Consider the following 18,075-nt stretch of genomic DNA (forward strand, 5'->3'; position numbering starts at 1 on the left):
TCCACAGCACACCTCTGCACCCCTCCAGGTTTGCAGAGCCAAACTGAGTAAGCTCAATGTTGAAATCACTAAACTTTGCACTTTTTGTTGTTTTTATTCATAGTCCTATTGTTTTAGTTAAGTTTCTTTGTACTGAATAGAAAACAGATGTTCATGGACAAAGGAGGAAAAGTAAATCAACAAAATATCCCAGTGATTATATTTTTTTATTCAGTCATGCCACACAGCTGCTTGCTGAGCCCCAACCATTGCCCTGTGCTAGGTTCAATGTGGGTAGATGAGATGAATCAGTCCTGGTCCCTACCCTCAGAGAATGTTCTCTCTAGTTAAAGTGGGGTTGAGGGGGAGTTGGAGGAAGTCAAAACACTACAGGACCATAATATATGGTAAAAAGAGCTGTCTGTTGGGACACCTGAGTGGCTTAGCAGTTGAGAGTCTGCCTGTGGCTCAGGGTGTGGTCCTGGAGTCCCGGGATCGAGTCCCACGTCAGGCTCCCCTTGAAGATCGTGCTTCTCCCTGTGCCTATGTCTCTGCCTCTCTCTGTGTGTCTCTCACGAATAAATAAATGAAATCTTAAAAAATAAAAAGAGCTGTCTGCTACACAAAAGACACATTATGTGGCATGTGAGCAGCATGTAGACAAAAGAGATCTGCCTTCTGGCTTGGCAGACAAGGTGGCATTCTAACTGGGTCTTGAGAAATGGATGGGATTTGGGTGTGGAGATAAGAGTAATAATTATTGGTGCCTCCAAACAGAAAGCAGTATGAACAAAAATATTGAGTTAAGGAAGTAAGTTCTTGTGTGCCTGGAATGAGTGAGTTACTGAGTGCTGTCAAGAATGAGTGAGCTACTGACTGCATAAGGAAGTGAGTTTAGCACACAGCCAAGAGAGAATCCATATGACCCTAAAATGCTGTACAAAGCAGAGGCTGAGCAAAGTTCACGCAGAGATACAATGCTTCTGGAGGCTGAGGTCAGAAACCAGAGCTGTATCTGCTCACACGAAGTAGACTCACAGGGCTCTGGTTATAGGATTTTACTCCTCAGCTATGGGAGTTGACCTTTTCTGTGATTGATGATCAAATTCAAGAGAACTTCTATGAGAACTAAAAACCCTTTCTGGAAGCAATTACACTTGTGACAGCAATCCATTGGGTAGTTGCTTTGCCTTGCTTGCCTTCTTGTTTCTCAGTACTACAAACATTTCATCCAGGAGAAACAACATGGGAGAGTGACAGAACAGGGAACTCTTTGGCAGAAGTTCTGTGTCTGAATGTAGCTCTAGCTCCCCTATGCCCTTGACAAGTTACTGTGACTTTTGGAGGGTCTGGAGGATAGTAATCCTTGCCCTGCCTTCCTCCTATGATTGTTAGGAGGTTTAACTAGGAGAATGAGTATGAATGTATTTTGTAGACTGCAGCGCCCTGTTATAAAGCAGGGAATAATTGTATCTATAGTGTTAGGAAATGCCTAGAACTTTATAAAGATGTTTCTTTGATTCAACATTACTGGAATAGACCGCACCATTTTGTTAGCCAGAGTGAAAGACTTCACTGCAGAGAAGGAGAAAGATTGATTTTAAAACACTAGAATTATAGATTATACTTGCCTCTTTTGTACAGAATAATTTATTACGGCATAAACTAAATACAAGGCTCTGAATAATCACTTTCTCATTCATCACATCTGCAAGTGTGTACATACACACTTCTGTGAGCTCATAAGGACACAGATGGCACAGACATATTTCCATTCTCAGATCATTACATGTTTAGTGAGAAAAGCCCAGAGCAAGGGTTCCTTTCTGTGGGCCAGAGCTGTGTACCTTGGAGTAAACATATGGTGAAACTCTTAAATTATTAGGATCAGATGAGTGTCCTTTTCTCCTCTGAGTCCTGGTCAGACAAGTGTATTTGGTGCAGGTAGCTCTGCCCTCAGTTTGGGGTACTCTCTCATGTCCTTCACTGAAATTTTCAAACTTCTTTTTCTATGAAAATACACACATCAGAAGTATTCCCCAGCTGTCAGTTTGGCAATCAGGACCCATCAGTGGACACCTGTTTTCTAGAATCTTATCTTCATCAAAAGCCCCCTTCCAAGGCACAGAGCACAAATGGGCCCCCTTTCAAGCCCATTTGTCTACACTGTAGGACCCCAAAGGGCTGAGAGCCTGTTCTCCCCAGCCCATCTCCTCACAATAGGCAGTCTGATATTCTATGTGGGCAGTGACGATGGACGGTTCATATCATAGTATAAAACTGAGACATGTGCACATTAAGCCTGGAAGGTAGCTTGCAGGTAATTAAATTCCATCTGATACTTGACTTCCATCTTTAATTTGTCTTTGGATATCCACTTGTACCTCCAATGCCATGGAGCACACACCTCATGAGGTCACCAGATTCCATTTCTGTTGGGACAGTGGTCTTTGTGTTAGACTGAAGCCATTCTCACCATGCCCTTTACCCAGTGATCATGCCACCTGGCACAGGTGGGAGCCTTCTCTCCCACGGAAACCCTTCAAGTATTTGAAAACAACTTTTACATCCCTTGACTACACCCTGTCAGCCTTGCTTTTCCAAGTTAAGCATTTTCTCACTACCTCTAAGAGATAGTTTATTTCAAGTACAGTCTTCAGAATAAATCCCTTTTGACAAAGATTTTAGATTCAATCCCCAATTGAATCACTTAGGACCAAGGCAAGAGCAACTCAGAGTCTCAATAGACACTCATAGGTTTTAGTTTTGTTTTGTTTGGAATATACTTGCATCCCAAGCCTGGCAGGATTCCTGGCATTTATTTGAACATCAGGCCCTGGTATTAGCAACAGGTTGCCTCATTCCACCTGGCAAATAAGAAACTCATTCTTTGTTTGACTGTGAGATCACCCCAAACACCCTGCCCTGCTGAAGCTTTGTAATTAGGAGGTATTTGGAAACAACAGAAGGTTTGCTCAGAAGATCTGTGTCTGAGGCCTGGGTCAGCTTGCCTTATTCTGAATCTCAGTTTTCTCACCTGTAAAAGTAGATGATAAGTCCTTCCTTGCCTAAGTCCTGAGAATCATGCAATTCAAATGAGCTAACGGAGGTGACAGCACCTGGTAAGGAGTTCTTCTAGATATGACTGCACATGTTGCTCTTGCCCATCACTAGGTTGTAGACCATCTCCAGCTTGCCCTGTCCACAACCCTCCACTCTTAAAAAATGAGTAAGCTATAAGTCCTAGAAAAAGACATTCAGGGCAACCATATCACTGCTGAGGCTAACTTTTAAAAGGAAACATTTCCTTCTGGACCAAGGAAGACAATCATTCTGACTATTTAAGTGATTCTTCACACCCTATTTTAAAACCAGAAGCAACAAGGTACTTTCATGGCTGAGAAACATCATGTTCTCAGAATTATCTATAGCCACAGAGCCTCCAACCATGCTCAGGAATTCGCCAGGGGAGGGAATACTTGTAGATGCTATTGATAAGTAACAAAGCTAGCCTGAGACCCACCCACTACCTAGAACATTCACTTAGGATTTGATTTTTGTAGTGAAAATTCTGCTTTTGCTTTAAAATATTATTTGTGTATTTTATCCTAGAATTCAGAGTTGTCTGCTGAGCTAACAGAAACCTGGGTGTTTTCTATGCCAAATTAATCTAATATAATAAAATTATAATAGTGATAAAATAAGGGCAATTTTTATTTTCTGAAAACTGAAGCCTCAGATTTAAGAAATGTGTAAATTATGTAGGGACTTAACATCAATGATAACATACAATGTTGTAGCACAAGACTATCTTTTCTCCAAAATAATAGAGCAGAGGAGTGGAAATACCTCGAGTTGGACAAGTGAGATGTGGAGTTCCTAAAACAGGAGAGGCTCACAGGAGCAAGAGATGCAGAGCTCAGAGAACAGTGTCAGTATTTCTGGAACACAAGTTGGATAAACTACATAATTTGTGGGGCTGAGTGCAAAATGAAAATGTGGGGACCTCTGTTCAAAAATTAAGAATTTCAAGATGGCAACAGCAAAGCATTAAAATGAGTGTGGGTCTCTTCTAAGCATGGCCCCCTAGGTGATGGCACAGGTCATATGCCCATGAAACCAGCTCTAAACTCAGACTGTACTGTTCAGCTACTTTGCCAAGTCACTGATGAATAAGATGTGAGTAGTGGAAGAGATGCATGCCTCTTTTGGGATGAGGCAGTGGAAAGCCCTTGTGTGATCTCCAGACTCTTCCTTCCCCATCACAGTAAACATGGAATCCTTGTTTTCAGTCAGTGGGACTGACAGATTGAAGCAGTCACCACTCGGAGGAGAGCTAGTCGATAGAATCACCTGGACCACAAAAGAAACTCTTGTGTGGTAAGCCACTGAGACAAGGGAGTGGTTTGTTATTGCAGCATCAGCTTTGCCCATCCTTACTAGTACATAGGGGAAAGCCAGAAGCAGAAGAAAATGTCTCAACCCTGAATGTACTATAAAGGAAAGGAAACCAAACAGTGAAGATTGGTGTGATGGTTCCCATGCATTTGTTTTTCCACCAATAAAATACAAATTCAAAAATGATCCTTCACTATGACTACACATAGTGCTATTTTCTCACAATTCATTTAAAAAATATGTTATCTAAGAAGAAAGATTATATATTCTTCTTGTCCTTTAGCCTCTCAGGCTCTTGGTCAATTGCCATCCTTGGCCCATTCTTATTTCACTAACACCATCAGTATTTTCAGAAGCCAAGAGGAAAGCACTCTTCTGGGGCAGTGTTCTGCTCTGTAGAAAGTATTTTATCAAGTAGACTCTAATTTGCCACCACGATTGGATAGGGTTTTTGATTCCAAAAACTCCGTTGATTTTAGAAGAGTCTATTTGCTTGAAAATCACTGAAACTCATTCCTTATGTCATTGTTTGTTTGTCAACTTCGATATCACGCTGGCTTCAGAGTTGTTCCTCATTGCTCTCAAATACTGGATTGCTGTAAGACACTCCACTTTCACACCCTGGCGTGTCAGAGTAGGACATTTGGTTTAGCAGCGGCCAACTAGGGTCATTTGCCAAGGTCCTCTGCAATATCCGATATTGGCTTTTTGATTGATAACCGAAACACCTTTTGAATGACATCCACAGGGCTCGGTTTTCAATGATGGCCTCCTGCAAAACAAAAGAGTTACTCTTTACAACCAGAGGTCAAATATTTCCAGGTGATGGCCCTCCACAGACCCTAAGAAGGAACCACCACATTGGTTGCTAAGATCCAGCCTGACAAAACACTTGAGGCCTGAACAGACAATTTCAGTGTGGTTTCATGGGTTAGGTCTCAGCCTCTCAAACTTTTCCACTTAAGGAAATCTTCTGGCAGAAGAGAGAGGTACATAGTTTCAAGAATCTGGAAATAGCTTGAAGTAGTCTGCTCAGGGATGAAATTTCTTCTGACTCTCATATGCAAATTAAATTTAAAATCATTCAAATTCTGCAGTCCACTCCATACCACATCTGTATTTGATTTACTATAAATTCACTATAAAATATAAAATTTTATATTTAGAATTACCCCTAAATGGAATTACCCTATAGAAAGATGTGGCTTTGGTGTGCCCTAGCATGTAAGTGCATAGTTGTGAACATAGGTCAGTAAAATTGGAATACGCAGCCTTGGCTGGACAGATCTGGATTCAAGTTCTAGCTCTGACACTTAATATGGGCAAATTAATTACCTTCTCTGAGCCTCAGTGAGTAGAAAAAGGAATTCCTTCCTTTTATGTTTGTCATAAAGTTTACATAGCTATCCTCAAAATGCAGGGCATGGCATGGCATAGGTGCCTCTCTTTCCCCCCCTTCTGAACTATTTATTTAACAAGTGGCTAATGCACTATGTTGACTGCGGCCTCTGACCTTCACCTACAAATATTTCATCGCAATGCATTTTTTAAGAATACAAAGGATTTGTCTCTTTGGAAACATTTTAGACTGACTTTTTATTTCATGGGTTATACTAAGCTTCAAATAGAGCCCAAGTTATAACTTACAACACAGAGTGCAGGAGAGATTATTTTGTTAATTTTTCATTTGTATCATATGTAGCCATAAAAGCTAATCATCTTAGAAGCTATCATGAGAGAAACAAAAAGAAAAATATGAGAAGCCTGCTGTCCCACAAAATTAGAACTCATTTTGGTGTCTGCCAGTGGTATCTTTGCTAAATGAAAGAGTCAATTCTATGGAATTCTACAAGGAACTTTGCCAGAGTAGTAATTTTCCTAAAATCCACCCATCTTTGACATTTGAGTTCCTTTGTCCATAGAAATAATGGGAGTAGCTAGTCTTAGTCTTTCTCTAAAAATGGATCATCTGCTACTAGGCTGCTAAAGACCCACACAGCCATTTAAAGAGCATCTTGCAAACCTCAGGGCTCACCTAGTCAAACTTGTGATTCTACTTTCCCACACCAAGATTTTTTTTTGTCCTTCTTAATTAACAAGAGAACAGTAGTTCTCCTTAGAGCTAGAATAAGGCAGGATCATAGGTATCCTGTTAATGGTCTTTAACTTAGCAGGTTTGAAACAAAACAAATGAAACAAAGCAAAACACACACACACACAACACACACACACACACACACATACACCCTCACAGACAGACTTTAGTGCTGTATGCCATGCATTAAGTGTTTACAGAATTCTAGAATTACATAGAATTATGATGACCTGTGTCACTTTGCTGCTCTGGAAAGGGAAACTAAAGCACTGAGAAGTGATCTGTCCTGCCCCTCTATATTAAATGTAGAACTAGAAACAAAAGGAAACCCTTTAAGAATTACCATTTCTTAAAATAACAGAAAACAAAACTTCAGATTGGCTACTAAAGTAATTCATACATACATATACAAAATACACATAAGTAATAAAAAAGCGAGGAGAATTAAAGCTATCCCTGTTTACTCCTCTGCCTTTTATTTGGAGGTTACATCATGAGAAAGCAAAGTAAGGATAAGGTTCCATTCAAAGCTGTTTGCTGGGCTGCTCTAAGATTAGGGGTAGAGTCACACATCTTAGTGGACCAGGCAATATTCAGGACTGTACAAAAGGAGGCCAGCCATCCCTCATGCCTCTCCCCCAAAAGCTCTCTGGACCATTTCTGTCACAGGCCAGCCAGGTAACATGGAGTTAGCAAGCCCATCCTAAGAATCTCTAGCATCTGCTGTCACACATACCTACAGCTACCTGAGGAAAATATCTCGTTGCATCCATGACAGTCTAGGGTCTTCACCTACTCTGCTAGGCTCACCGCGTAAGGCAAGAAATCTCAGTGTCCTTAATTCTCCATTGCTACTGCCTTCACCATAGACTGAAATGGCTTTGGTTTGTTCCTGTGTGCCTACTGACAGCAGAAGGGTAACTTCAAACAACTGGAGTCTGCCGTGAAAGAGCCAGTGGGGGATGGGAGCTGGGATCCCACAGTGTTATTTCTCAGTGTGAAAGTTCCTGGGAACCCACACTAAACATCCATACCTGTCTCCATTTCTCACTGGACAGAAGAAACAAAGGAGAAACTTAATCTTTCATGAGTATCAAATTACCCTCTCCATCTGCTGCAGGTGAGCAGTGTCACTTCTTACATTTCATCACTGAACCAAACTTTACCCAGCTTCTATGAGAATAAAGCAGTTTAGATACTGGAGGTACTGAGATGAGTTCCTGCCAGCATAATTTATATCGATACACAAATAACTGTGGTGTTTATCCTCTTGCTCACCATAAAGTGTGAACAATCAACAAGATCATCAGAATCCGCCTCACATTGTGCCCTAGCACATGACACATGGTCAACAACTGTCTGTGGGAAGAGTGAGTGAGCAGAAGAAAGCCTAAATGATTGATAGATTCAAAGAAAGAAATACTAAGTACCACAAGAGATAATATGATAATAATAGTTGATATTTATTAAACATTTACCATGTGCTTTTTCTGTGTTCAGGTTTCATGCTACAGTAACCCTATGAGGTAAGATACCCTTATTATCACTGTTTTTCAGATGAAGAAACAGAAGCACAGAGAAGTGGAATAGCAGGTGCTACCCAGAGTCAGGCAGCAAGAAAGGGTGGAGCCAGGATTTAAACCCAGGTTGACTACTTCTGGCTTATGCTCTTAACTGCAAATATTGTAGCAGTTGAACGGCTTCCTTCCTGGCAGACTTTGTTGTTCAGTTACCCTATTGTGCCTTCCTCCCAACTTTTTCCTGTCCACCTAAAAGGAAATAACTCACAAATAATCTAAGCCAATCTGTCTAATTTTTTTGGCATAGATCCACTCTCCCAGAATCCTTTTCTACTCAGGACAACAATAAGATACAGTTCCAACCAATGAGGCTTAAGAGACTGGGTGGCTGTAGGGAATTATTTTGTTTCCTCATAAGAGGTTCATATCTGAGGGGGAAAAGCTTGCTGGTGCCTCTCCTTTCATTTTTTTCCTGCATTAAAACGGAGATGCTGCCCAGCTACGTAGAAACTATCTGGACACCATAAGCAATACACACAAACATGAAAGGTCAATATCTAAAGATGGGGAGACAGAAAAGTGAAAGGTGATTCACAACAACACCATTGAGTTACTATACCAGCCCTGAAACCACTTACCTCCAATCTTCTTAAGTGAGTCAGTAAATATCTTTATTGTTTAAGCCACTGTTATTTGCCTAACCCATCTATGCTTTGGGAAAGATTCGTGAAGAGGATGGTACTACAGCCGTGCCATGGAGGATGAACTAGCATTTCAATATGCAGACATGAAGGCAGATGTACTAGAGAGAGGAAATAATGTGATCGTGCCAGAGACAAGATACATACATAAAGTTATCCCTTAAAGGGCAAGATTCACCCTTCCGCAACTAGGTTATGAGGATACACATGTATCCTTTATTAACTTGGTGGCTTTGGAGACCCTATGGGCTAGTGTGGTATTTCTCAGTATGGTTCCTTGACCAGCAGTATCAGAATCACCTGACAACCTGTTAGAAACAAAAATGTGTGCCTATTCCAGGCCTACTGAATCAGAAGTGCTGGGGGAAGGGCTGGGCAACCTGTGTTTTAACAAGTCCTCCAGGTGACTCTGACACCCACTCAAGTTTGAGAGGCCCTGGTTTTGCATACAGAGAGAGGCTCCAGTACCTTAATTCTATGCCCTGATCTGCCACCAGCTCCTGTGCATTTTTTACTTTGCCCAGTATGGAAGGTTCTGCAGGGAAATCAGGTTCCAGGTACTCTCTGCCCGCTGTGAATCGCTGGAACAAAGCTGGATTTGCAACCAGAAGTAGGGGTGGGGATGGATAGAATCCTGATGCTCACCTCCCCTTTGACACGGATGCCTTTTCTTGGGATGCCCCCTGTTCTCCAGTAGGCTTTGAAGAATGGAGAGCTTGTCTAAGAGAACTGAAGGAGGAGAGACTGAACCATGTAGCCAAAGAAATAGGAAGCAACTCATTTTACTGAGGAAATGGAGCAAATGGGAGATGAAGAATAAAAGCCAGGAAAAGCTCACTATGAATCTTATTTCCCATCTGTAAAGTAAAAGTAATAGAAGTTGTTAAGTGCAAGAAGCCAGACACAAAAGGCCATATATTATGTGATTCCCTTTATGTGAAATGTCCAGAATAAGCAAACCCTTAGAGACAGAAAATAAATTAGGGGTTGCCAAAGGGTGAAGGAGGGGAAAGGGGAAATAAGGAGCGACTGCTAACAGGTACAGGGTTTCTTTTGGGGTGATGAGAATGTTCTAGAGTTAGTGGTGATGGTTGCACAACTCAGTGAATATACTAACAACCACTGAATTGTACACTTCAAGAAGGAGAATTTTATAGTATGTGAATCATATTTAATTTCAGAAAAATTAATTGAATTGGTCTCTATTTGTGGATTTTAGAAACGAACAGGACCTTGGATATCATAATCCCATTCTCTCCAGGTCCACTCTATAGATGGGTAAAATAACCCCTTGTTTGGAACTCACCAGGGGAAAGCACCATTGCTCATGTGGCCGAGGAAGGGAGCCCCTTACACTGCTGAGTCTGATCAACTAAAGCTGTTCCTTTTTTCAGACTCCCAAAGAATGCCCTGTCCCTCCCTGCTCCAAATGATCAGCAGCGCAGGGCACTTACCTCCACAACAAGGGACACAATGAAATTGGAGCTGAGCATAATGATGATGTAGAGCCTCCACACAACAGGAGTGCAGAGCAGCTGGTGAGAGATGGAGAATCACTGTTAGTTTGAAGACAAATACTAGAAAAATGTTCACATGTTCACGGTGTACATTTTCATAGGTCATAAATCATGTATGTGATATAGACATGTGTGTAGGTGTATGTCACATACATACATCTTAGATACACATACGTATATATAACACATATAATAAGGCTTATATTTTTATGCATGTATCAAACAATACGGAAGGATTATACTCCAAAATTCCAATGATTTGTAAACTAGGATTGTTACTCTATTTTATCTTTCTTTCTTCTTCTTATTTTTTGGTTCCCCATAATTTCTGAATTTCCTGAGATAAATGTGATTAAAATGTGATAAATTTAATAAAAGTAGTTTTTGTTTGCTTGCAGTCATTTGCTTTTATGAGGGAATACAGGAATGTGGTTCTATTTCTCAGAGGCTCTGAGGGTACACATGTCAAACCTCCACAAAGGGCACTGTTGTCCTCTTCTCTCTGGTTCCACATCACCCCTCAGCTGAGCCCTGCTCTTTGGGCCTTGAGTCAGGGCTCACCCTTAGGACTGTGTGTACAGCTGCATGGATGGTACCATGATGAGGATAGTCACCAATGGAGGAAGTGGGGCTGAAATCAAGCTGTCACTTCATGTTTTTTTTCGCAGTTTCTCTGCATCTTTCCCAATTCCTCCCATGCACATTATATATATAATGGATGGATAAATTAAGGAATGAATGGATGGATGAATGAAATGAAACCAAACGCATACTGCTATACTCAGCACTGCTTCATACACTGCTTTCTACGTGGGGGGGAGGGGAGATTAAAATTGGTACAACTCCATGGAGGGCAGTGCTAGTAAAATTAAGAGTTCAAAACCATTTCTTGGAATTTATCCTAGAGATATATTTGTGCATGCCTGCAATGATATATGTATACTGTTATTTCATTACAGCTTTTTTTATAATAGCAAAACATTGGAAGCAACCTAAATGTCTATCAATAGGGAACTACATATAAATTATGGTATGTATTAGCAAAAAAAAAAAAAAAGGAATGAGGAAGCATTATGAACTGTTACAGGACAATTACCAAAATACACTGTCACATGAAAGAACAAGGTGAGGAACCATGTGTGTGGTTGTGGCTGCCATGAACACACTCCATGCAGGTTTCCTACTGGGGGAATAAGTGGCAGGTGCTCCAGTGCTACCCTCGAAATCTCCACCACGCTCACCTTAAGGCCACACTTCCCAGGGTTTACTCAAAGCTAATAACTGAGGATGGCACATCTTCTTATTGCATTCATTCTTGTGAGACACTAGACACCTGTGATGGGCAACTGTGGCTAGGCTTTCTTAGAGCTGCACTGCAGTCTGAATCCCTACTCATCTGGTCCTTCTTCCCTCCTTGCCTCCTTCATAGGGGTCAGACCCACATCATAGTGTGGGGCCCTCCCTCTCTTCTTCTGGCTTCCTAATGTTCTTTTCCTTACAGGCATTCCCTCCACAACTTGCTTACACACCTCATCTCACCTTGCCATTTCCAGCTCAGAAGACCTGGACGAATGTAATAGTCTTCTACTACTTGTGTAAAAATGTGGGAGGATATACATGTCAGAAATATATATGTGTGTATGCCTTTGTATAAAATATACCTGAAAGTACATAAAATAAAGTAGTGTCATCAGTTGCCTCCAGAGAGGAGACCTGATAGCTGGGGAAAAAAGATGGGAGGATATAGAGTTTCTAACTTGAATTTTAAACTGTGTGAATGTGTTTTCTATTAAAAAAATCATGCAATTTCTTAAAAAATGAGCAATAACTAGACAGCATGACTCCATTTAAAATAAACTTCATAAATCAGTCAATGCACATTTATAATATATGGTTTCAAAGATAGAAGGATATAATGAATAATGGTCACAATTTTCTTTGCCTGCATATTCACTTTCTAAAATATACCCCCAATTTTGTGCAATAATAAGAAAAGATAATTATTTTTAAGGTGAGCAATAATTCTCTGCAGACTCATTTGCAGTCATGTTGGCAATGACCCCACACAGGTTCTCCCCAAGCTAAACAGACTCCCTATTTTCTTGTACTGGAGGAATCACACTCTCCATAAGAGTCTTGACTCATAAAGAATGTGACCAAACCCAATATGTCTTAACCCTAACTTCTACAGGATTTAGAAGTTCTAAGTTACTTAGAAGACTAGTGGGCAAAGACTACCTCCATGAATATTTACTCTAATTCATGGACATATTTAACAATAGTGGCAATTACAGGTTTAACACAGTGACACAATCATCAAAATGAAAACCAAATGTAGACATTAGTTTGTATGTCACATGTCAAGAAGAGTTTGTGAAGATTTTACTGGTTTGCAATAACTAGACAGCATGTGAGCTCCCTGTGCTCATCTCCACATAGGAACCTAATCTAAAACAATCAGTGAGTCATTTATTGCTATTATGTGCCATAGGCTATGTCAAGCTTTAGTAATATGAGATGAATAAGATAAATAGGATAGGATCTTGACCTTCATGAAACATGTCTTTGAGATGGAGAGGTGGGCAGGTATGTTCACATAGCTTAAGTAATAAAAGCTTAAGCTAAGTAATAAAAGCTCATTTCCTTTCACCATCTCTTCTCTATTCTATTTATTGGTCTAAAGGATATTTGGTAATAATGAACTAATGAACTTCTAATTCAAAAGTATAGGTTAAAGGAATAGAAATATATATTTTTCCATGCTCGAAAATTTGTCTCTTAAGGAATTTGAAATTTGTCTCAAAGTGACACAATTTAAGAGAGTTCATGAGGTAAGGTATGGGTCTCTGCAAGCAAGTTTTGCAGACATTAAATATGAACATATAGACAAACATGTTTTTAAAGAGATTTTTTAAAAAAAGACATAAATACAGATTTGAGGATTAGCGGAAAACATGTTATAGGCAAACTGTTTTCAACAACTTCACAACAGAAGCATTTAGAAAAAATTTCTCTCACACACTTGAAAGAGAATATATATAAATAGATTTTTCCATTCTTATAGGAATCTTTTAAAAGAAAAATGTTCAATGTTTCTGGAATATTTGAAATCAAGACTAGACATAATCTGACTTCCTGGCCTGTTTAAATAGAAAATATGAATAAATTCAGCATTGTTTTTAACTTCACTATTCCAAAAAAAAATCAGTGTCAAGAATCTATGTCAATTGCAATCGTGACCTGCTTCTTGAAGTCAGGGTTTTATACAACTGTAAACAATCATTACATCCCAGAGATAAGACTTACATCCAAACGCCTATATAATTCTGGAATATCAGCAAATAGAATGAATAGACACACACTCAGCTGTATGACCAGCACAAGGACAAATATATCTGAGGAAATAAGAACACAAGCTATCATTTAGAGAAATCAGAGTATAGAGCGTCACATCTATTGATAGACATATTTTATATTAGCACTGATTAAATTTACTTGATTTCTACATCCAAACACAGCATAATAAATGGAAAGTACTCATTTCAGTGCAATGGGTCTCACCTCCACAATGTCTATGCATGTCCTTGGGGCAAGTGGAAATTTTCACATATATGTTGTAAGTTTCAATTAGTAAAAGTGGGAAATATAGAGAGAGCAACACTGACATAATACATTTTCAGAAAATGCCTTGAAGACATTTAAGTATCTGAGTCTCTAAAGAGACTGCAGGTGCAAAACACCTGCCTCAAATCTTTTTCTGGAAAAAAGAGGGTTGTAAATAATCAAAAAGTTTAAATTGCAGTCATGTACAGGTCAGCATTTGACTGCTTTTTCATCCCAAGAAGGAGAATGGCAACATAGTTTTCTCTGAACAAACAAATTTTTATGAGGATATTGGTTCTTCAATTTGTGCTTCTAAATTTTTCCAATTAGAGAGATAGGGGTAACATACAAATAAATGTCCCAAGTGCTAACCAGGTCACCCTCTTCTCCTAACATATTCCCCATGCCCACCCAGAATGTAAGAAGAGGCAGGTACTTTGGCTCAACGCTTTCACAATCACTGTGGCCAGATTCCTACAGACTGGACCCACTCCCACCCTGCCAATGACACAATGCCATCTTAACCATTGTCTTCATGACAGAACTCATGTTCTAACTGAGTGCTGTGACATTTCCTCTCTACCTCCTCTCAGATGAATTCTGACAAGTACTGACAAGTAAGGAAATAAATGAGCCATCCCAGTTTGGAGTGGTGCCATGAAAAGACACCTACAGACAAACTTCTGGTGAAGGAAAGAGGTAGAGAAGGAAACCCTAGAATTTAATGCACCTTTGAGGGAAGGAGCAAAGGATGAGGCTGCACAATGTGTTTTACAGAGCCCTAGAGTAGAAGTCAGGAGACACAAGATAAGCATCAACTCTGCAGCTGCTCCCTGAGTGACCCTGGAATGTCTGTTCCCTCTGGTGATCTCTCACCTTGATTTAATACAGTGCTACTCACAGTTTGTATAGATGGGCTGCCTAAATGGTTTTCCTTTAGAGAAAATAAGAGCCACAATGATACAGTTGATTGTTCCCAAGAACCATATGGTAGTGTTCTCATAGCTTGTGAAGGCACCATTATTTCCAATTTTTCCTGGAGCAGTTGGAGAAATAGTTAACTTTGAGATACTTTCATTTTGCAGTATGCAGGCACTAAAAAAAAAAAAAAGTAATGAAGTAAGATGGTAGGTCTTTATGGAACATTTATATCTACAGGACTCCATGTCCTTAGTGTAATTACTTATACTTTGGGAAAGAATATACTGGAAAGTAAAAAGAAGGAAACCAGCACAGGTAGATCTATATTTTGGATAGATAAATAAATAAAAAATAGATAGATGATAAATAGATAGATGATAGATAGATAAGCAAGTTATTTATTCAATAAATTGGATACCCATCATGTGTATTTTGGCTGTGTGGGAAAGATGTGAGTAAGCCATGATTCTTCCCTCTCATGGCTTAAGATCTCTAAACATTTATAAATAGGGTGACCATATAATTTGTCATCCAACAAGAACAGATTTGAGTGTTAAAGGAAAAGACAAATATCATCAGAAGAACTAGTAGGTGCCAGAGGAGACATGGGTAGGGGAATTGGGAAAAGAGATAAAGAGGATTAAGATATACAAACTTCCAGTTACAAAATGAATAAGTCATGAGGATGCAAAGTACAGCATAGGGAATATAATCAATAATATCATAATAATGCATGGTGACAGATTGTCACCACTTACCGTGGTAAGCACTGAATTATGTATAGAATTGTCAAATCGATAGCTTGTACACCTGAAACTAACATAACACTGTATGCCAATTATACTTCATTAATTAATTAATTAATTACAAATAATTTCATTGTGATATCAGGCTTAAAGTGAGGCTTCCCAGGCAAAGTATAAGCATGGTCACCCTAGATATAAAAGATGGTCATAGATCATTATGACACAAGACAGGCAGAGGTAAGTGCCAATGAATAATATCCTCAAACTGTGTTATAGAGAAGAGATCACCAGAAATTTTCCCAAGGGACTTCAAGAAGTCAATGCTCCTAGGAGAATGAAGAATGATTTGCCTCCTGTCATAGGGGCCAGATGACATTTGATAGAAATTAGAATGTGAGATGCTGGAATTGAGGCTGTGATAGTACCTGTGCATCTCCATGGAATACCAAGGCTGCCTCTGAACCAGAATGAAGCCCACAATGTGCATAGCCAGGCTGAGAAGAATGTTGAAAATCACAGAAAGCAGCAGAGGTGGAGAGATCAGCCGTCCTGCAGGCCTGAAAGGCACCAGCTTGGGGTAGGCACCATTCAAATTCACTACAAAATAAATTCAAGTTTCATATTTGTGAGAGCAGGAAAATGTTGTATTCTTCATCAGAAGAACAGTATAACTTCTTGGGCCCATACATCCAAGCAAATTGACAAATTGAAGTACATCATTGTTTTGAGGGAACAAAACAATGAATGGATTCCAACTCAAATCATATGAGGAATTCCTAAGAGAGTAGATAGGACAATCATAAGGCATTTTTTATTTTTGTCTATTGAATGAGCAAAGGCTATCAAATTATAGGTGAGGCATGATGAAATGCATACTCTCATAGACTGCTTGGGGGAATGTGCATTGACACAAACCTTCTGCAGGGTAATTTGACAATAAATATGAAAAGACTGAAAGCTATTCATAGCACTTGACACAATCATTCCTGGAAATTTATCCTAAGCCAAAAAAAATCAGAGATGTAGAAAGATGTTCATTACTGCATCATTAACAGTAAACTATGGTACATCTACATAATGAAACAATGTGCAGTCACCAAGAAGTAATGCTTTAAAAAAGTCAATGACAAAATGAGGAATGACATCAAAAAAGTGGCAGAGCAGGCAACTCCTTCCACAGAAACATTGAAAAACAAGCAGAAACTGTCAAAACTAACTTTGTCAGAATGCTGAAAAACAAAGGTTTACAGCAATCAAACAAACATTGAATCAAGAAAAAGGCAACTTAAAAATGGTAGGAAGGCTTTGTGTCATTTTAAATTGCCTTTGCCCTACCCCCTTCTCAGCTCAGTGACAATCTCAAAGTTGATCATTCACACTCCTAATGTGGGAAGGACTCTGGTGTCTGGTTGTCTGGTCACAGAAGGGGAAGAGCAGACTTCATCACAAATTATTGTATAGATCTATTTTTACCTGTCTGGGGGTTACCTGAAGCACTGGTGCAAGGCACTCATCTCTATCTCACCTAATCCAAAACTTAACTCAGGGCAGCAGCATATACTGTTTAAAAATATTATAAGGCTAACCAGCTACCTATAATCACCCAGGGCAAAAGAGGTGAGACATAAAATAACAGCTATTATAAAGAAAGGCTAAAGAAAGTTTCTTTGGGAAATTAAGGCACTCAAAAGCACCTGTGTATATTGGGGACTATAGAAAGCCATGCACACACCTAAGGCAAGATACATGCTTAGAAAAGACCAGAATAGCCCCTCAATTTCCAGCTCTGGATGATCTCTGCATTCAGCGTAAGCCTGCTAGGTGTTGAAGTGCCCCAGTGAAGAACAAATCTGCAAAGACTGGGAGAGGTTCTTTGCTCATAATTTTAAATTCGTAGAAGTCGAGAAAATCTTTGTCAAAACACTAGCTGAACAAAAGCTAAAGCAACAGAGATTTCATTGACCATACATAATAACTGATAAAGTCTTTGCATAAATAGTTCAGGGAAGTCAGTAAATAAATGGACTATGACAGCATTCAAGAAATAGCAAAACAAAAACCACAAGCCCTAGGGAAAGGGATCAATCTGATTTTCAGAGTTATGACATGGTAATATTTAATGGAACAAAATAAATTGACAGAAATCATCTGGGAGGAAGCATGGACATTGGACATATTGGACAAAGACTTTAAAACAACTGTTTCAAATCAGAAAGCAATGTACGAACTAAATGAAAATATCAATAAAGAGAAAATATGAGAAGGTGCCTAAGAACCACAAAATCTTATTAGAAAGCATAGAGTAAATCTATAACACCTTAGATTTGACACTGGATTCTTATATGTGATTCCAAAAGGATGAATTATAAAAGAAATAAATAGATACACTGGACTTAACTATAATCAGAAATTTTGTATAACAAAGGACATTATCAAGAAAGGGAAAAAAAAAACCCTACAATGGGAGAAAATGTCTGCAATAATGTATCTGAGAAGGTTTTAACATCCACAACATTTGAAGAACTCTAGAGCTCAACAACAAAAGACAAAAATCCAGTTAAGAAATGAGCAAAAGAGTTGAACAAACATTTCTCC

At 39.3% G+C, this 18,075-nt stretch overlaps 1 protein-coding gene across 6 annotated transcripts in view; it reads right to left on the minus strand.

Annotated features, from left to right (window-relative positions):
• Positions 1-1,611: 1,611 nt before the first annotated feature.
• The window catches only part of ATP13A4 (ATPase 13A4), a 111,475-nt gene continuing 95,011 nt past the window's right edge, over positions 1,612-18,075 (minus strand). For 2 of the 6 annotated variants that reach the window (XM_025425383.3, XM_025425382.3), the window contains 5 exons: positions 15,906-16,077; positions 14,715-14,908; positions 13,517-13,605; positions 10,148-10,228; positions 1,612-5,149 (listed from right to left, as the gene is read on the minus strand). In XM_025425383.3, the coding sequence (XP_025281168.1) occupies positions 4,937-5,149; positions 10,148-10,228; positions 13,517-13,605; positions 14,715-14,908; positions 15,906-16,077 (749 nt within the window). In that variant the 3' untranslated portion in view covers positions 1,612-4,936. Of the gene's footprint in view, positions 5,150-9,338; positions 9,551-10,147; positions 10,229-13,516; positions 13,606-14,714; positions 14,909-15,905; positions 16,078-18,075 lie in introns of those variants that run through there. The other 4 variants (XR_003127287.3, XR_003127288.3, XM_025425384.3 and 1 more) reach the window with 4 other exon arrangements.

Source organism: Canis lupus, chromosome 34 (genome assembly GCF_003254725.2).
Source record: "Canis lupus dingo isolate Sandy chromosome 34, ASM325472v2, whole genome shotgun sequence".
NCBI lineage: Eukaryota > Metazoa > Chordata > Mammalia > Carnivora > Canidae > Canis > Canis lupus.